At 43.2% G+C, this 22,038-nt stretch overlaps 1 protein-coding gene across 1 annotated transcript in view; it reads left to right on the forward strand.

Annotated features, from left to right (window-relative positions):
* SERINC4 (serine incorporator 4) overlaps nucleotides 1–22,038 on the forward strand; it is a 98,586-nt gene that overhangs the window by 62,690 nt on the left and 13,858 nt on the right. The window contains exons 10-11 of the mRNA XM_040342491.1: nucleotides 17,771–17,843; nucleotides 18,170–18,215. Of these exons, the coding sequence (XP_040198425.1) occupies nucleotides 17,771–17,843; nucleotides 18,170–18,215 (119 nt within the window). The remainder of the gene's footprint in view (nucleotides 1–17,770; nucleotides 17,844–18,169; nucleotides 18,216–22,038) is intronic.

Below are 22,038 nucleotides of genomic sequence, written 5' to 3' on the forward strand. Positions count from 1 at the left end.
CAGGGAGTTTCCCAGTGGGCCGATGGCTAAGTGGGCCGGCTTCAGTGACAGTGGACTGCCGCCCCCCTCCGCTCCTCTGTCTCTCTCTTCCCGCAAGTGCTCACCTCCTCTCCCTGCCCACAGCGCTCACCTGGGGGGGAACAAAGAAGCAGGGGGAGGACCAGAGGAGCAGGGACAACGACAGAGGAGCATGGGGGGAGGGGACAGACAGCTGACTCAACAGCTATGGCCTGGGAGTTTCTCACTTCTGCCTAATCTTGTCCTATAAGGGGGGCACCAAACTGATTCTTTGCACTGGGTGAAATAATGTCTAACTTCCCCACTGGTACTGCCTATAAGAGTACCAGTACCAGCCGTTCTACTCTAATAAAGTCGAGTGGCTAGTGAAGGGGGAGAGGGGGCTTGGGTGGCCGGGGGGGTGTGCAGGAGTTGTCAGGCCGCCATGGGAAAGACCTATCAAAGTGGGCCAGTCTGGATGAAGTCCAGGGCCAAATTTTTGTCCCAGTCCAGCCCTGGTCGGCGGCAGCGGCAATACATAGATTCATGCAATGCATTAATCTATGTATTGTGTCAGTGGCGGTGCAGGAACCAGAGGGAGCGGCGCTCCGGCGCCCTCTATGGATACACCACCACTGTTGGCATTAAAAACAACAAGGCAATGCAAATAATGATGTATTCATGTCTAATAATAAAAGTTAATATAATATACTATTTATAATTACATCATTAAACGGGTTGTAAAGGTAAAAAAAAAATCCCTAAATAGCTTCCTTTACCTTAGTGCAGTCCTCCTTCACTTACCTCTTCCTTCGATTGTGCTTTTAAATGTCCTTATTTCTTCTGAGAAATCCTCAATTCCTGTTCTTCTGTCTGTAACTCACCACAGTAATGCGAGGCTTTCTCCCTGGTGTGGAGAAAGCCTCTTGAGGGGGGAAGGGGCGAGCAGGCAAGTCAGGACACTCCCTACTTTGCAGTTAGTGAAAGGTGTTTTTTGTAAGTTGGTGTCTTGACACTCCTGCTCACCCCCTCCCCCCTCAAGAGGCTTTCTCCACACCACGGAGAAAGCCTTGCATTACTGTGTGGAGTTACAGACAGAAGAACAGGAAGTGAGGATTTCTCAGAAGAAATAAGGACATTTAAAAGCAAAATGGAAGGATGAGGTAAGTGAAGGAGGACTGCACTAAGGTAAAGGAAGCTATTTAGGGATTTTTTTTTTTTTACCTTTACAACCCCTTTAATATATATATATATATATATATATATATATATATATATTTATAAGCATGCATACCTGGGTTATCCTAGTGTACATATCAATACAGGCCAAATATAGGCTAGATTGTGTGATATCGAAATTTTGGGTTTAATATCGCTCATCCTTTTAAGGAGCACCAGAAATGCTTCTTTTGCTGAGAAGGTTAGTATTGCCTGCTACCTAAGTGCATCAGATTTATGTGACTAAGAAGGAAGCAATCCTATTTTGTCTTTAGTGTATTACTGAGGTCAGGCTTCTAGAACCTCAAGAAAGATTTGCTGACGAAAGATCGGACTTTACACGACACCTTTTACCTGTATAGTGCTGATGCCGTCTCTTTCAAACTTTATATTTTGCTAATATAAAGTGTGTGTCATACTGTGTTTAGGCATTGTTTAGAGTTTATTAACCACTTAAGCCCCGGACCTTTAGGCAGCTAAATGCCCAGGCTTTGCGATTCGGCACTGCGTCGCTTTAACAGACAATTGCACGGTCGTGCAACGTGACTCCCAAACAAAATTGGCGTCCTTTTTTCCCCACAAATAGAGCTTTCTTTTTATGGTATTTGATCACCTCTGCGGTTTTTATTTTTTGCGCTATAAACAAAAATAGAGCGACAATTTTGAAAAAAATTCAATATTTTTTACTTTTTGCTATAATATATATCCCCCAAAAACATATATAAAATTATTTTTTTTCCTCAGTTTAGGCTGATATGTATTCTTCTACCTATTTTTGGTAAAAAAAATCGCAATAAGCGTTTATCGATTGGTTTGCGAAAAATTTATAGCGTTTACAACATAGGGGATAGTTTTATTGCATTTTTATTAATTATTATTTTTTTACTACTAATGGCGGCGATCAGCGATTTTTTTTTGTGACTGCGACATTATGACGGACACTTCGGACAATTTTGACACATTTTTGGGACCATTGTCATTTTCACAGCAAAAAATGCATTTAAATTGCATTGTTTATTGTGAAAATGACAGTTGCAGTTTGGGAGTTAACCACAGGTGGCACTGTAGGAGTTAGTGTACACCTAGTGTGTGTTTACAACTGTAGGGGGGTGTGGCTGTAGGACTGACGTCATCGATTGTGTCTCCCTATAAAAGGGATAACTCGATCGATGCAGCGCCATAGTGAAGCACAGGGAAGCCGTGTTTACATACGGCTCTCCCCGTTCTTCAGCTCCGGGGAGCGATCGCGACGGAGCGGCTATAAACGAATAACCGCGCCGTCGTCCCGGATCGCTCCCCGAGGGAACCCGACCGCCGCATGTAGCGCGGGGGGGTCCCGATCGGACCCTCGACCCGCGGAAAGGCAGGGACATACATGTACGCCCATTTGCCTGTACGTGCCATTCTGTGGACGTACATTTACATGCAGCGGTCGGGAAGTGGTTAAAGCAGAACATAACTGCATCCGAGCACCACAAACTGAAAACTCATTTGAATTCACTTTTAACCACTTGTCGACTATGTTATAGCCGAATGATGGCTACAGCGCAGATGGCTAGTCCTGAGAGGCCATCATATGATGGCCTCCAGTGATCACGCCCACCGCCCTCCCGCTGCAGGCTCACCGCACGAGAACACTGTTGATCACAGATTGAGGTAAAGAGCTAATCAGCTGGACACAGCTGATCATGGATGTAAATAGCAGCCTGTGATCGGCACTCCTTTCCTCATGCTGACAGCACAAGGATGGAAGAAGAAAGACGATAACTGGCTTCTCTAAAAGGAACATGCACACTCATAATCAGGGCACTGATTATCATACCTCCCAACTTTTTGAGATGGGAACAGGGGCGTAACTAGAAATCACAGGGCCCCATAGCAAAATGTTGTATGGGGCCCCCCAGAGCCGCCCTAGTGTCAATGCAGTGTGACCTGTGCCCTATACAGCGTGACCTGTGCCCCATACAGTGTGACCTGTGCCCCATACAGTGTGACCGGTTCCCCATACAGCGTGACATGTGCCACACACATTATATCTGTGCTCCATTAAGCTTTAATGGTTATGATGCTTAAAGTGATCGTTTAACTTATTTATCTTTTACAGAGAAAGATAGCATAGATGGCCTTATTCTGCATTGCGCTGTATATAATGTACTATTGCTGGGATTTGTAGTCCTCTATAGCTGGTGGTATTCTCCATTACGCTGTATATCGATTATACTGCGCAATGCAGATTACCGGTACCACTGACCAGTTATAGAGGAACTACAAATCTCAGCCATAATACATTATACAGCGCAATGTAGAATACCAGCAGCTATAGAGGAACAACAAATCCCAGCAATACATTATATAAAATGCAATACAGAATACCAGCAGCTATAGAGGAGCAACAAATCCCAGCAATACATTATATAAAATGCAATACAGAATACCAGCAGCTATAGAGGAGCAACAAATCCCAGCAATAATACATTATATACAACACAATACAGAATACCAGCAGCTATAGAGGAACAACAAATCCCAGCAATAATACATTATATAAAACACAATACAGAATACCAGCAGCTATAGAGGAACAACAAATCCCTGCTAAAATGCATTATACAGGCTGCTTAATATATTATTGCAGGGATTTGGTGTTTTTTTTAAACAGGAAACTTTAAAACAGGTCCCCCTTACCTATTTCTGAAGCCTTGTATGTCGCGGTGGCGGCTCTGCTGGCGTGTGTCCGGCCTGTGTGGTGAGCAAACCTCCCGCCTCCATTAGTACAGACCACCCCCCCAATAAAGCACCCCCCATTATTACAGATCCCCCCCATTATTACAGAGCCCCCCACAAGCCATCCCCCATTATTACAGAGCCCCCCACAAGCCATCCCCCATTATTACAGAGCCCCCCACAACCAGGGCCGTCTTTACCGCAGGGCAAATGGGGCAGGTGCCCTGGGCCCTGTCACTGTTGGGGGCCCAAAGCAAACCCCTTTGAAAAAAAAAAAAAAAAAAAATTTTTTTTTTTTTTGTTTTTTTTTTTTTTTAGGGGTCCGGAGGGGCCCGGAGGCCCCTAGGGCCCCAGATGGCAACCCCCCTTTTTTTTTATTTATTTTTAAATTTAAAAAAATATTTTTTTTTTAAATAAAATTTTTTTTTTTTTTTATATATTTTTATTTTTTATTAAAGGGACAATTTTTTTTAGGGGTCCCCAAGGGCCCGGAGGCCCCCAGGGCCCCAGATGGCAACCCCCCTTTTTTATTTATTTTTAAATAAAAAAAAATATTTTTTTTAATATATATTTTTTTTCATTTTTTATTAAAGGGCCAATTTTTTTTTTTAGAGGTCTGGGGGTCCCCAGGGGCCCGTAGTTGACAACCCCCCTTTTGTTTATAAAAAAATATTTTTTTATATATTTCTTTTATATATATATATATATATATATATATATATATATATATATATATATATATATATATATATATATATATATATAAAATATAATATAATATAAATGTTATTATTATTATTATTATTATTATTATTATTATTAAAGGACCCAGAGGTCCCCAGGGCCCTGGATGGCAACCCCCCCTTTTTTTTTATTTTTTATAAAAGTTTCTTTTTTTATATATTTATTTTTTATTAAAGGGCCCAGAGGTCCCGGATGGCAACCCCCTTTTTAAAATATATTTTTTATATATATTTTTTATTTCTTTTTTTTTTTATTAAAGGGCCCAGAGGTCCCCAGGGCCCCGGATGGCTACACCCCTTTTTGTATATATATTTTTCTTTATTTCTTTCTTTATTTCTTTTTTTATAAAGGGCCCCCGCTTCTAAATTCGCGGCAGCCCCCCCCTGCTTCTCAATTTCAGGCGGCAGCACCCCCCATCCCGGTTCTCTGCTCCAGGGGGCCCATGCCTGAAGCTGTGTAAGTGGCCCTATAATTCCTGATGGCGGCCCTGCCGCCCGTTAAGGGTGCATTCACACCACGATTTTATCATCCTACTTGTTCTCACGATTTTTAGGTTTGAAATCGTACAAATCTGTATGGCAAAACGTATCCATTCACTTCCATTCATTAATGTAGGTCCCCAAGTGAATCCGATTTGATCCGCATCAGATTTGATACGATTTAAAATCGCATCAAAAATCGTGTTTGACCACGATTTTTGGTCCTGATTTGAAATCGTATTAAAATCGTGTCCGATTTGTTTTATATTGTGGTCAATCTAAATCGTAATAAATCGGATGACTGTGCGTTTTTATCCGATAAATCGTACCCGATTTTTTATTACGCATGCGCACTAGACACTGGAACGAGCTAGAAACTTCAAGAATCTTCTTTTTCCCAGAAAGCACTTCTCTACATAATACTTTATGGCCATTGCCAGACATTATTTAAAATCAGGATCCGATTTTTTAGTGAAAATCGGATGGAAAATTTAGCTGTGCGATTTATGAATCCGATTTAAAAAATAAATTTTGACATACGATTACATACGATTTTGTCATATACGATTCCATTCGATTTAACGGTCCGATTATCGGATGTAAAAATCGTGATGTGAACCTAGCCTTAGCCCCTGTGCTGCCCACAAATCAGGCTGAAAATCATCAGCGGCATGCAGCCAGTGACAGTACTGCTTCCCTTCCCAGTGTTTTAAAATGTACAGCACCCCTGGCTTCCCTTTAGACGTGCACTTCTCCATTCCTGCCACTGGGTGCTGCTTGTATATAAAAGTGAATTAGAATGTGATTTTATAACATCCCCAGTTTGCTCTTCCCGAGGCTGACTTCTTCATGTCCTGCTCCTCAAGGTATGTCACTGTTTGCTAATCTGTATTGTAAATAGAAGTTTTCTGTAGAGTGTGCCCAAAGTCTTTATAATATTTGATGATTCACTGCAGGTCTGGTCAGTGTTTTAAAAAGTTCCTCTATTTTACACATGGCATGGCATGGGGTCACAGCACCGTCTGTCCATTCTGCTTTAGCACCATGGGACCCCATGCCATGTGTAAAATAGAGGAACTCTTTAAATCACAGACCAGACCTGCAGTCCAGGCTGAGTAAAGCCTCAGAGCACATGGCATTACTGTCTGTATTTAACTGCTTGATGGGCTTATTTTGGGCCTGGCTGGTTCACATGTATGTGTTTTGGCGGCCCACATTTGCGCAGGCACAGCAGCCCATTCATTTGAATTTGCCGCCATGCCTGCGTTTCCTGCAAAGAAAAGCGCATGCCTCATGTAATAGGCTGCGCACACGGCACGCCTATGCCCATCAAGCACTGAAATACAGCACTGTCTGTCCATTCTGCTGTCTGCTGTGACTTATCTGCAGTTCCCGCACTGTCAAACTTGCTGCATTTTTAGACGTTTAGGTCACGCTTTTAAAAACACAGTGCGTTTGTGTGTGCAAGAACTGCAGGTAAGTAGCATGGTGCAAAAGCAGAATGGATTTCAAGGCAACTGTATTTTTAAAATGCTGAATGCACCTTTTTTCTGCAGGAAACAAAGGCATGGCAGCCCATTCAAATCAATGGGCTGCTGTACCTGCACAAATGAAGACCGCCAAAACATACATGTGAACCAGCCAGGCCCAAAATAAGCTGGAGGGGGGCCCAAAAAAAATGTTTGCCCAGGGCCCAAACCATATTAAAGACGGCCCTGCCCACAACCACAAGCCATCTCCCATTAGTACAGAGCCCCCCACAACCACAAGCCATCCCCCATTATTACAGAGCCCCTCACAAGCCATCCCCCATTATTACAGAGCCCCCCACAACCACAAGCCATCCCCCATTAGTACAGAGCCCCCCAGAACCACAAGCCATCCCCCATTATTACAGAGCCCCCCACAAGCCATCCCCCATTATTACAGAACCCCCCACAAGCCATCCCTAATGAGTACAGACCCCTCCACTAGTGCACTCACAGAGGCCACCACAAACCTCCCCCCCTCAGGACAAACCCCACCCGGGCAGCAGCTGGAGAGGACAGTGTGCAGCTGCGACCCCCGGGTGGATCGTGGAGGAAGATTTAAAAAAAAAGTAAATACCGCGCCGCTGCCTCAGACAAGGAGAAGGAGGGAGCGCCGCACTCTGGCGATTGAGCGCCTCCGTGGCGCCTGGGTGAACTGCACCCGCGCGGCGCTGCTGAGGTCTCGATTGCCACAGAAATTACGCCCTGTCCCCTGGCCGGCGCTGGCGCCGTAAGTTGCCTTGCACTAGCGCCGGCCCTGCGGACAGCTTGCCTCTTCCTCTCCTCTCTCCGGGCCCCCCTATGGCGGTAGTTCCGCCACTGGATGGGAATGAGGGACACCTATCAGCAAAAGTATGCAGGCATAGGACACACCCTTGCCACGCCCCCTTAAAGGAGAATTGTACAAAAAAGTTTGGTTAAACCCACAAGTGCTTTTTTGTTTTTTAACCACTACTATTCCTTTATATTGGCTTTTGGAATTTACAAATACAGCAATTTAGAAATCAGTTCAAAGGTTTAGGGCTGGAAAACACTTTTTGATAGATAAAAAGTGCATTTTATATACAACTCTATAGATCAGACCAAAATCAGGGACAAATGAGGAGGAATGAGGGGCAGAGGGACATTGCTTCAAATCAGGGACAGTCCCTCGAAATCAGGGACAGTTGGGAGCTATGGATTTTCAGTGTCCTGATTATCAGTGTAATGAAAACAAGAAGATGTACCACTTTAAGCGGACTTTTAAGGCATAGGTATCTATACAAAAAGCGTACTAGAGAATGTATAAAGTATAACAAACGTATTGATTAAATATAGCATTTAAAAAAAACATGTTGATAACAAAACAGTTTATGGAATGTATACAGAACTGAATAAAAAGACACCAAGCAGATAGCTGAGTGTGATCCTTCACCCCATGACTTATATTCTGATTATCTGTATCTGTGTTGTGAAAATAACATGTAAAGTTTGTAATTTACATAAGACAATCTTATTTGGAGTGCAGGCTCCATCTAGTGTTCTTTTTTGGTATTGCTGCAGTGTTCTGTTTATTTGATTACTGTATGTGTAGTGAAGGAAGTTGTTAGTAAGCAGGGAATTCTGGGTAGAATCTTCACAGGAAGTGAAATATGGTATCTGAAGTTTATAGGATAAGAAGGTTTAGTTATATGTCCTAGAGACAGAATGTGTTTCAGTTTTTATTCTTTCCTCAGGGGTGTTTATTAGGAAACACAGGTGTACATATATATGTAGCGGACTGCTACTTTCTAGCTGGCGCTGCTTTAAATTTAGAGGGTAGTCTGAGAGTTAGTTGACTATCCAGGTGCACAATACCCGCTCTGGCTAGAGTGGCGACGAAAGCTGCGTTGCTGGAAGCAGGAGTGTTTCCAAACAGAAGTTATACACTTGAACCTATTACCCTTTCACCTCTTCAACTACTTATTTTATTCTTTTACCAAGTTCTGCAAATAAAGCAAAGAAAAAGAAGTCTAAAGTGTGGACTTTTTCTCAACTCTTATCTGATACCCTAGACAGCGAGGACATGCCGCCCAAAACAAACCAGCAGCTCCTTCAGGGGTAGTGCTACATATATTATTCAGTCAGTCATATATAGTCAGTACAATTTTTTTTTTTTTAATAAATACGTTTGTTAAACTTTGTACATTCTCTGGTACACTTTTTTGTACCTATGCCTTAAAAGTACGCTTAAAGGGGTACATCTTATTGTTTTTATTATATTACTGGATGCGGCTTGGTACCTATAAGAATACACCCTTTTGTTTCTCTGATTATCAGTGTAGTCCCAAAAGTGCCCACCAGTTCTGCCAATGTGTTCCCACCAGTGCTGCCAATGTGTTCCCACAAGTGCTGCCAATGTGTTCCCAACAGTCCTGCCAATGGGTGCGTACCAGTGCTGCCAATCAGTATCCATCAGTGCCACCTACCAGTGCCCACCTTAGGTGAAATCAGGAAGTGACGGAAACATACGAGCTTGGCGCTTGTGGAGCACTATCTGTATTTTTTAACCAAAAGTGAGTGTATCTATGTTTTTACTCGAATAAATTGGCTTATTTTAAATGGGATTACGCTATTGGGATTTCTGTTCCATTTTACACCCCCCCTCATACTGAGCCTGTTAGCGAACCATCAAAGAAAGACCCTCTGTGGATTGCTGCATTTGATTTTTTTTTTTTTTTTTTTTTTTTACTCAATAGGTTTTTATTAAGAAGTGATAAGGCATACAGAGGTATTATCGCATGTACATAACATTTCTTTTCCTATACGAACTTTACAGAAAGATAATAAAAATCAGAGGTCAATAAAATATAACATGACATATGAAGGGCCTTAGCCCCGAGATTGGCAATCTGACAATTATCATAGTCAAACATATTAACATATATTGAAACATATCAAAACAGACTAGTAGAGACGGATCGGAGAATACTCGCCAATTACTGATGTTTCTCAGGGTATGGGAGAGGGCCCCCTCCCCCTGAGCACCCCTTTCGGGCACTATGCTGTGCCCAGGTAGGGAACTCCATCCCCCTCCCCCCATGCCATCTCCGATCCCTAGTTAAGCCCCTATAGGGCGATGGTATCACCTAGTGCTATGCCGTGAGCCTCTAAAAGAAGTCAATCAAAGAGAAGAGGAGAGTGTGTCTGTCAATCCTGGTGAGTCTATCCATTCAGTCCATAGTTGCCATTTCCTGAGGAGTTGTGTCTTGTCGCTATGGCGTAATGTAAGGGTAGATTCATAGATAAAGCGGGTATGTGCGGTGTGTACAACGTCCCGGAGGGTAGGAGGGTCAGGATCTTTCCATTTCCTAGTGATACTAAGGCGTGCGGCTAGGAGAATGTGAACAATAATCGTTCTCGCAGGGTTAGGGAAGCGGTCAATATTGAGAGATAGTAATGCCAAGGACGGTTGTTTGTCTATGGTCACCTTTGTGACGTCAAGAAGGAGTTGAAACACTGAAGTCCAGTAATGAGTACGTTTTGGGCATCCCCAAAGCGTATGGATCAAGTCACCTTTCTGACCACAATTCCTCCAGCAGGTGTTGTTAAGTGAGGTGTCAAATTTGGAGATCCTATCGGGGGTTAGATACCAACGGTAAGTTATCTTAAATGCTAATTCCCACAGAGTGGAGCAGCATGTAGCCTTATAGGTGGAGTGGCCAGCCCTTTCCCATTGAGTCAGGGTGAATTCTCGCCCCAGATCTCTTTCCCAGGTGGTCAATGCGGTGCAGCTAGTAAATGTGGTCTTGGAGCCAAGTAGGTTATAGAACGTTGTTATCCCTTTTCGGTGTGTTGTTGGGAACCTATAGTATACCCAGGCGGCTTGGGGAAGTGAGCATTCCCATGTTTTTAATGAGACTGCATTTGATTTATTCATGCTGTAACCTTACAGCAGTAAGGTGAGGGGCTGGTACACATTTAGGTGTCACTACAGTGGATTGGCCTGGCATCAGCTGTTGGATTTACTACTTATCTTAACTGCATTTGATTGTCACAGTATTATCTGAGATTGGCTTATATGTCATAGATACTCTTATACAGAGTTTCATTTGGACTTTTTACTTACATTTGGACTTTTCACTTATGCTTATTATAGTTACTCATTATAAGATTGCACTGCAGTTTATTTCACTGTTTATCAATATGTGATTATTTTCAATTTACCATCACCTGTTATTGTTGAATATTGTTTCACTTTGCACTTTAGCACCCAGCAAGATTGCATTGATACACATTGTGGGCCAGATTCTCGTACATCCACGTATCTTTGCGCGGGCGTAACAAATACAATTTACGTTACGCCTCCGCAACTTAGATGGGCAAGTGCTGTATTCTCAAAGCACTTGCTCTGTAAGTTGCGGCGGCGTAGCGTAAATCGGCCGGCGTAAGCCCGCCAAATTCAAATTTGGAACAGGGGGCGTGTTTTATGTAAAATATCCATGACCCTTCTTGATTGACGTTTTTCACGAACGGCGCATGCGCCGTCCGTGGACAATTTCCGTGGACATATCCACAAGGACGTATTGGTTTTGACGTGAACGTAAATTACGTCCAGCCCCATTCACGGACGACTTGCGCAAACAACGTAAAATATTCAAAATTTGACGCGGGAACGATGTCCATACTTAGCATTGGTACGCCGCATGTACGCCACCATATAGCAGGGGTAACTATACGCCGGGAAAAGCCTAAGGTAAATGGTGTATCTGTACTGCGTCGGCCGGGCGTACGTTCGTGAATTTGCGTATCTAGCTGATTTACATATTTCTAAGCGTAAATCAGCGTACACGCCCCTAGCGGCCAGCGTAAATATACAGTTACGATCCGACGGCATAAGAGACTTACGCCGGTCGGATCTTATAGAAATCTATGCGTAACTGATTCTATGAATCAGGCGCATAGATACGCTGTCGTATCTCCTCTGTGAATCTGGGCCTCTGTGTTCTAACCTTGCACCAGCACTTTATTATAGTAATTTTAGTAGGTTCACAGCGCAACATCACCATTTTATCAATTTTTCCACCTTATCTGTTAAGGATCAGCTTACCAGGTGTTTGCTGCAGTGTACCCTTAATCTTTTTCTGACAGTGCGGGAGTATTAAATTTATTATACCAGTGCCTCTTAATGCCGCCCATTAGTGCTGCCCATCAGTGCCACCTATCAGTGCCCATCAGTGCTGCATATCAGTGCCACCTCATCAGTGCCCACCAGTGCCGCCTCATCGGTGCCCACCAGTGCCGCCTCACCAACGCACATCAGTGAAGAAAAATTACCTGTTTCCAAAATTTTATAAAAACTATGATTTTTTTTCCAAATATTTTGGTCATTATTCGTTTATTTAGCAAAAAAAATAAAAATAACTCAGTGGTGATTAAATACCACCAAAAGAAAGCTCTATTTGTGTAAAAAAAATATAAAAATGTTGTTTAGTTACACTGTTTCATGACCGTGTAATTGTCTTTCACTTATACTTGTAGTAACTACACATTCTTGCGGGAGCCTGTTTCTAGGAAGAAACACATATTTTGTATATTATGTATTGCCTTCAGCTAAATATGCTGCAAAATATATATTACCTGAGACTAATGAAAGCTATAGACTGGGAAAGATGTAAAAGTTTAGAAAAAGGTGAGTTTACAGTGATATAAAGGGGTTTGTCAAGCAGTTAATAGTCAAAGCAAACTCACTCTTCCATCTATGTCTCTATGCTTTATTTTGTTCAGAAGTAACTTTGAAATACAACCCCTAGCATTTCTTTGCCGTAGCCATCTTGAGTAAGGGCAGATGATTCATTTAGCATTTACTTCCTGGGATCCATCTGCATTTAGCTCAGGCATGCAGGCAAGAGGGTGTGCTTAGCAGAGAAAGCCAATCCTCTCCTCCAGATGAAAGAAAAGGAAATACCCTCTAAGACCCCTGAGATGTATGACATCAATCCTGGGAGCCAGGGTCTTAAAGTAGACTCTGCCTGACCCAAGATGGCCACCTGGGGTGGCAGCATCCACGCAGATAGCTTCTCCAGTAACCCAGGAAACCATAGAATAACCATGTTCCCCTTGACTTCTGCAATGCTGCTGCGGTTGAGCACTGATGGAGCATTTTGCTGTGATAGTTAATTTCTGTTGTCACTCAGGGTCTTTGAAGCCCTTATCTCTTGTAGGGTCAATTACACAGATATTTTGTTGTGGTTCCATGTATTATGTGTTTTCTTATTTTGTATTGAATTATGTTTATTGTGTTTTAATAAGGTGCTGCTATGGCAATTTGACTCCAAATGGTTGTCTGATCATTTTGTAGTCTTTTCACATTGTCAAGTCATTGGGCCGGATTCAGAAAAGAGATACGACGGCGTATCTCCTGATACGCCGTCGTATCTCTGAGTGCGGGAGGTCGTATCTATGCGCCTGATTCAGAGAATCAGTTACGCATAGATATCCCTAAGATCCAACAGGTATAAGTGTCTTACACCGTCGTATCTTAGGCTGCATTTTCTGGCTGGCCGCTAGGTGGCACTTCCATTTGTTTACGCAAGGAATATGCAAATTAGTATTTACGCCGATTCAAAAACGAACGACCGCCCGGCGCTTTTTTTTTACGTCTTTTGCGTTCGGCTTTTTTCGGCCTATAGTTACCCCTGCTATATGAGGCATAGCTAATGTTAAGTATGGCCGTCGTTCCCGCGACTAAATTTGAAATTTTTACGTCGTTTGCGTAAGTCGTTCGCGAATAGGGCGGGACGTAATTTACGTTCACGTCGAAAGCATGACGATTTGCAGACGTCATTTGGAGCATGCGCACTGGGATATGTCCACGGACGGCGCATGCGCCGTTCGTTGAAAACGTCAAAACCGTGGGTCACTACTATTTTACATAGTACACGCCCCCAACCAGCCTATTTTGAATTAGGCGGGCTTACGCCGGTCCAGTTACACTGCGCCGTTGTAAGTTTAAGGGCAAGTTGTATGTGAATACACAACTTGCTGCTCAAACTTACGGCGGCGTAGTGTATCTGAGATACGCTACGCCCGCCTAAAGATAGGCAAAGCTCTCTGAATCTGGCCCATTGAATTTTGGTCTTGGACCTTCAGATTCCATTTGATGCCATAAACAAACCTGAGATGGTTTTCCAGATAACATTTGGACGTGATCCCTATGTTTATGGGGATCTTACGTTATGGAGTTGGACCAATTGGGCAAAACAGTTGATTTCTTGATTATCATCTTCATGATTGAATTGTTACATTATCCTAAATATACTCACTGTTTGCTGGATGGAATTATGATTTAAATAAGATAGTAATCCTGGGGAGTTCTGTGTGGATATATTCTGGATTGTCCCGTGGATATTATTGCTCAATTTAATTGACATATTGATGTATAGGGATAAATGTTCTACCACATACATTTTTGAGGACTGACTTCATGAATTGTTTATCATTTGCATTCTACACATAATCTAGGGTTGATGAAATTAACTCTGTTTCAATCTACTTGCAGGATTTGCTCTAATAATGTGTGTGTCCCCCCCCCCCCATTCCCAGTGATATGTGGCTATACAGTATGCTTCTCAAACAGTACAGGGACAAGGTCATTTAGAGCCCAGGGCAAACATGCCAAACTTCAATAAAAAATATAGATTTGAGCACTGATCTGCCTGCTTACCCCCTAAGTATAAGACCCCTTTCACACTGAGGGCGTTTTGCAGGCGCTATAGGGCTTTCACACTGGAGCGGTGCGCTGGCAGGGCGTCAGAAAAAGTCCTGCCAGCAGCTTCTTTGAACTCACCGCTGCTAATGCGCTCCTGCCCATTGAAATAAATGGGCAGCGCTGCCGTACAGGCGGAAATACACCGCTGTAGTGGCGCATTATTGGGCGGTATTATCCCTTTCTCGGTCGCTAGTGGGGATTAAAATAGTGGGGCCGAAATGTGCTGGCAAATCGGAAGGTAAAATAGTGGCGTTTTACTGCGAAAGGGGTCTTAATTCTCCCTCCCAGTACAAATACTATATGACCACTTCTAGCACAAACCCCCCTAACTCCCTGCCTAAAAAAAAGTGTTACCACCTGCTGTCCCCCAAATTCCCCCTCCCAACACAAATCCCCATGCACAATTTCATTGCAGCAACCCCCACCCCCCAGCTTACATAATACCACAGTTCCCAGGACACTTTCCCCATCCTGCCCACCCTTTATCCTGGCCCTGTTCTCATGGATACAAATTTGGATTTATGCCTAGTACACATGAGTCGAAGGTTGAGTAGCATCGGCGGGAACAATAGAAACCATTACACAAATAGATATTTGGCCCATGTGTACTGCGCTCGGTCTGACAGAAGCTGGTCATTCGGTCAGCTTCTGTCGAAGGGGCATGACCGAAAAAGGTCTGCCGATGGTCTCCTGATTAGCACTTTCAGCCAATGGCTGAGAGCACTAATCGTAGTGTCCTGGCGAGGGCCCCCCCCCCGTCAGAACACAATAGCACAGCGGTGGAGATCGATGTACAGTGGAACCTCAGATTACGACCATAATCCGTTCCAGGAGAATGCTCGTAATCCAAAGTACTCGCATATCAAAACGAGTTTCCCTGTTGAAGTCAATGGAAACTAGAATAATTTGTTCCACATTCACTTCAATGGTATGCAATACCGCATGCAGCCAGAGGTAGGGGGCGCCGGAGATCCTCAAACGAGCGGAAAGGCCATAGGACACCTCAGCTGACCTTGGCAAACCTCGGAAAGACTCCTCTCCCGAGTTCCAATTTTTAAAAATACAGTGCTCGTATTGTGAAACGCTCGTTAACCGTGTTACTTGCAATCCGAGGTTCCACTGTACTAATGTCGGATAGTTAGTACATTGTGTCCTGTGATGCTGAGCTGTATACTCTGTCTTGTGATGCTGAGCTGCATACTCCTGACACGAGTGGAAGCAAATGGAATACAGGGGACAGAGTGGGTGGATTCTATAAGGGGTGGGGCTTATGAAAAGTGTGAGGGGCTAAAAAGGAAGGGTGGGGTCTGGTACCCCCCCATCCTAAAACTTCACCAGCTGCCACTGGTTCATAGTGTAATAGAATTTTTCCCTGGTCCAATTCCAGGATGCTTTTCTATTCTGCCTCTGATCCAAATCTATGATGATGTGAATGCATGCATGCAAAAGAATCACACTGGGACACACTGGTTCAGTGCGAGCTCTTCCTCATAAACCGGCTTTTTATTCTGGTCATTGCCCCTTAGGCCCCGTACACACGACCGAACATGTCTGCTGAAACTGGTCCGCGGACCAGTTTCAGCAGACATGTTCGGTCATGTGTACGGCCGATTGGACAGGATTCCAGCGTACATTTGCCCGCCAGACCGTTTTCGAGCGGGCAAATGTTTCTAAACTTGCTAAGAAACATGCCCGCTGGAATCCTGTCCGTCGGACATGTTCGGTCGTCTGTACAGACTTACCGTACATGTCCGAGCGGCCGCCATCCCTCGCATGCGTCGAATGACTTTGACGCATGCGTGGAAGCATTGACCTTTGCGCGTCGCACACGTCGCCGCGTCATCGGCGCAAACACGTCACCGCGCTGTCTGTCCGCGCGGATTGTCTCTCATTTCTGTATGATGGTGTGTACAGCCATCCGGCGGACCGTTTGCCCGTGGGTACGAGGCATTATATGTTTGCCCGTGGGTACGAGGCATTATATAAACAAAGTGACATAAGCAAACGTCATCACATATGTGTGTGTATATGATTGGTTCATCCGTATATGGTCCTTTTCCTGGCACATCTGTTCCTTGCCACGAGGCGACATTCCATAGTTTCAGCAGCCATTTTCCTTTGCAAGGTGGGAGGGGTAGGAAAAGGAGGGGGTCAAAGGAGTGGGGAGTTGGAGACATCTGTTTCTCGTTTTGACTCTGGGATGAATAACAATGCCATAATTTTCAATCAAGGAAAATAAAACTAATGTTTCTCACGTGATTACTAAGACATATATATATATATATATATATATATATATATATATATATATATATATATATATATAGTAAGGGGTTAGCTCGGTAGCGGGGTGTGTGACCCCCTGGATGGGTTCACTACACACTGAATGTATACAGACAGCCAGTCGAAGACGGTTGCAAACAAAGATTTTGGTTTATTCTTCCATCTTGCTGGAAACAAGTGCAAGCATCCAAACAGCATAAACAAAAAAAACATAAAATAAACCCTGGCCACTTGGGGCGTCTACCTTCACCACACAGGAACCTATCTAGGGAGTCTGGCACAGCCTAGTGCTAGGCAGACACTGCTGGTCATACAGTAGAAAAACAATAGTCTTTTGATTTTTATCACACAGAAAAATCAATCACCTCCTCACCTCCTCAGAAGACTTTCAGCTACTGCTCTCCTTCACTCAGGAAGCCTCAGGATGCAGCAAATCAGTGGTAATCCTCTGGATTACTTATAGAGGCCTTAATTGCCTCATTCTGAACAGCTGAAGTTTTCCAACGCCCTTAGACCTTTTCTGGCTACGTTTGCAGCCGACGCCTAAAAACAATTGGTGTATTGTCTAAACAAGGCAGAAATGTATGTCCCGTCTGTGACAACACCCACAGATTTACCTGACTTCCTGTCACAATATATATATATATATATATATATATATATATATATATATATATATATATATATATATATAAAATCGCAACATGAAAGGAAAGAAATAATAAAAATAACAAAAGAAAGAAAATAAATTAATAATAAAAAATAATAAAGAAGAACAATATTTAAGCGGTTAGAAGAGACAGACAACATAGACATAATAGTAATTTTATCAACTCCATCACAATAGTTGTGGCTTTTTATTTTTTCATTCTTTAAGCCATTTGACAGACACCCAAAGGTCTTACCTTGATTTTTTTTGCACTTGTAATATTATCAGGACAGCACAGGAACCCACAGTAATTTACACTTGAAAAATAATTTGGCATGTTGCTACTGAGTGTCTACATGATATTTAAATGTCTGATGCATTGCATACTAAGTATAAGCTTTTTGTTTTCTTTTTGCAGCAATGAAGCCTCATACCTTGCAGAAATGTTTGGTCCAATGTGGATGATTAAAGTTTATACCTACGAGTTTCAAGTTAGTATAATATTTGCAATGTGTAAAGAAACATTTATTTTTTAGCAGAAGTCATTTTGCTTGCATTTCCTTCCTGATGGGTAAGCATTACATGTGCTCAGTACAGGGGATATTAGGAAGTTCATTGCTAGTTCAGATAGGCATAATCACTGAGAAAATAACTGCAGTAAATTGAGCAAAAAGAGAACAATGATCCACAGTGCACTGAGCTGGAGTCAGATATTAGATGGGACATACCGGGAAGACTGCAATGGTGAAGGTTAAATTGTAGATTATTCTTACTCTAGACCTCTATAACATTTGTTTTTTATACATTTTATATGTAGAAAGCGTCCTGCTGCTTCTGTTGTCCTGAAGAAGACGATGAAAGAGGTGAGGAATCTTTGAAGTGTTTTTATGTCTTTGAGGCTCAAATGTATTCAGCTCACCTCATGTTGACCAGAATTTGCGCACACTGTAGGTAAAGTTCATTGAACCCTTTGAGAAAAGTTCAGGACAGTATACAAGAGTGTTTGCATCAGTCGTTAAAGTGATTGTAGAGTCTTGTTTTTTTCCCCCTATAAAAATAACAAACATGTCATACTTACCTCCTCTGTTGCAGTGGATTTACACAGAGCAGCCCCGATCCTCCTCTTCTCGGGTCCCTCTTCTGTGATCCTGGCCCCTCCCTCCTGTTCAGTGCCCCACAGCAAGCAGCTTGCCATGGGGGGCACCCAAGCTGAGTCACAGCTCCCTGTGTCCATTCAGATAGCTAGCCGATCGGGCAATCCCCCTCTCTGCCCTTATTGACTAGCTGACTTTGATTGACAACAGCGGGAGCAAATAGCGCCGCTGCTTTGTCTCAGATAATCAGGAAGGAAAATCTCAGAAGGCTGAGACACTCATGGACATCGCTGGACATAGAGGGACCTTAGGTAAGTATTAGGGGTACTGCTGCACACAGAAGGTTTTTTATTTTAATGTGTACAATGCATTAAATAAAATAAAAAACCTTCTGCCTTTCCAACCACTTTAACCACTTCCTGCCCAGCCTATAGCAGATTGACGGCCGGAAAGTGGTTCTGTTATCCTGACTGGGCATCAAATGACGTCCAGCAGGACAACATGCAGGCGCAGAGGCTTCTTACCACGTGATCAGCTGTGACCAAGATCACGACACCAGGAAGTGTCGGTAAACGGCATTCCTCAGTTCGAGCTGACAGGGAGAGCCAATCGGCATTAGACCACACTTAAATGTGCCTGCCTGCCTCCCTGTTAAGCAGAGAAGCCAAAAACCATATACACTCTCTAGCACCTACCTGGGGGGGGGGGGGTGCTAAATAAGCAATAATCTTTACTTTGGGAATGGCATCCATTCACATGCCATTGTGATTGGCCATAGGTATTACATAATACAGGTCCTCTGTGACTGGCCCTGTACGATGTTATCACTGTGACCAAGCACAGACATCACAATAGTACACAATGGCTATGAATGAAAGCCATTGTTTACAGCTGACAATTGATCGCTGTGATTGGTCACAAAGATCTGTGTTCCGCTGAGTCCGATGGACACAGTGGGTCACAGATCATGTGGCTGCATGTCCCCTAGTGCGTGCATGAGGCAACGTGAGTGGAAGGACATCATATGATGTCCCCCTGGGATAAGACCGGCTGTATTATTACAATAGGCCAGACAGGAAGTTGTCCGGCCACCATGGGAGAGACCTGTCAAAGTGGGCCAGTCTGGATGAAGTCCATGGCCAAATTTTTGTCCCAGTCCAGCCCTGCCTGGAAACAAGCAAGGTCAGCACCCCAGCCGATGTTTTCCTTGGCACTCGGGTGCTTCCGCCGCCATTCGTAGTAAGGGAGCCTGGTAGTGAAGCCTTGCGGCAAGGAGGAGGGGGGCTAAACTTCAGAGTGATCGTACCAAAGGTGGCACCGGAGGGGGGAGGAGGAGTCAGATAAGCAGAGTTTCCACTTTTGGGTGGAACGCCACTTTAACACGATTAGCTTTTATTTATTCAAATCTTTTATCCCAAAACATGAAAAACTTTTTCTGTAACTGCTTAAAATGTTTTAACTGGAGTTCAGCTTTAATTTGTCAGTAAAGTCCCTCTAAATTTACTAGTCAATGAAAAGGAAACCGCCGCTACAGGCAAGCGACATGCAAAATCCAGCCTGGCTCTCTCATGTAGGTGCCCGCCAGGCTCGCCACCTTATGAACGTAGACTGGAAAAAGTGTCCACACACCACAAAAAGATGCCGATAGTTGCATTAATTAGTAATTTATTTCATTATCAAAATGTACACCAAGCACCACAGACAACACCTTTGTGTGGAACATGTCAACCATTTCTTGTCCATGGTGCTCGGGGTATATTTTGATAATGGAATAAATTATTGCAACTATCATCATCTGTGCGCCCACTCTTTCCATTTTGTATTTTCCCATTTTGAGTCAGCAGCTGGAGATCTCAGCTAGCCAAACTAGTCTTAGGCCTCGTACACACGACCGAGTTTCTCGGCAAAAACCAGCAAGAAACTTGCTGGGATTTTTTTTTTGCCGAGGAAACCGGTCGTGTGTACATTTTTCGACGAGGAAACTGTCGAGGATCCCGTCGAGCCAAAAAGAGAGCATGTCTTCTTTTTCCTCGACGGGAATGGAGAAACTTGCCTTGTCAAGTTCCTCGACAGCCTAACAAGGAACTTGACGAGGAAAACGATGTGTTTCGCCCGTCGAGTTCCTCGGTCGTGTGTACGAGGCTTTATCTGCTGCTATGCTGAAATACCTGCTTACAGAGCTCAATAGTTCAAGCTCCAATTTACACATAACTGCATGGGTTAGAGGAGTGATTGTGCTTATTATTAATAAAAGATAAATACAACCACAGTCACTGAGAGTACTCTAAAATCCCAAACATGTTGGTAAAATGGTTGAGAAATGGCGCTAGTGGATTGGTTTATCTCTTTGGATAACATACTGGGAGGCACATCTTGAATACTTTTTAATGAGAAAAGTAATTCCATTGGACCCAATGCCATGTTTTATGACTTCATGCTGAGAAAAACTGAATGTTGAAAGGTATCTCTTTCAGGGTGGCAAAGTTATTGTGTCATCCATATAGCTGTTATCAGAAGGAGCCCTAAATGTACATCTGTCTACACGTACCTGCACCAGATAATATGTGCTCAGGACGATGTGCCAGACAGCTGTATCATGTGATTTGTGGGTTTTTATTACTCACCACTGTGTACCATAATTATGTGTTCCCAGACTTTATTTTCTTATTTGTAGAGACAGGGAGTACCAGTCAGTATCTCAGTAACTGTCACCAACACATCTATCATAAAGAAAAAATGTATATGGAGATGAGCTGGCAAAGAAATGTTCCCCAAGGCCATGCACAAGGGGAGGCATGAAAAATTGAGACTTAAAAGAAGGTTTGTTTCAGTGTCAAAGTCAGTGGAGGATTGTGTAATACATAGATACTGTATGGCTTTTGTTTACTGGCTGTAGTGGCCATTGGGATCACTCAGGATTTACAGGGAATGACTGTTCCTTTGGTGACCCACTGAGATCATAGCTAAAGCTAACCATGCCATAAGTGTGTACACCCCAAAGCGCACAGTGTGCTTGGCTGACGTCATATATTATCAATCAACTGTGTTTACTCTTTTTTTTAAATCATAAAGGCAACAGAAACTACCCAAATGACCCTGAACAAAAGTTTACATACCCTGGTGATTTGGGCTTGATAACATGCACACAAGTTGACACAAAAGGGGTTTGAATGGCTATTAAAGGTAACCATCCTCACCTGTGATCTGTTTTCTTGTAATTAGTGTGTGTGTGTGTGTATAAAAGGTCAATGAATTTCTGGACTCCTGACAGACCCTTGCATCTTTCATCCAGTGCTGCACTGACCCTTCTGGATTCTGAGTCATGGGGAAAGCAAAATAGTTGTTAAAGTATCTGCGGGAAAAGGTAGATGAACTGTATAAAACAGGAAAGAGCTATAAAAAGATATCCAAGGAATTGAGAATGCCAATCAGCAGTGTTCAAACTCTAATCAAGAAGTGGAAAATTAGGGGTTCTGTTGAAACCAAACCACGGTCAGGTAGACCAACTAAGATTTCAGTCACAACTGCCAGGAAAATTGTTCGGGATGCAAAGAAAAACCCACAAATAACTTCAGGTGAAATACAGGACTCT

The sequence above is a fragment of the Rana temporaria genome, chromosome 3 (assembly GCF_905171775.1).
Source record: "Rana temporaria chromosome 3, aRanTem1.1, whole genome shotgun sequence".
Lineage (NCBI taxonomy): Eukaryota > Metazoa > Chordata > Amphibia > Anura > Ranidae > Rana > Rana temporaria.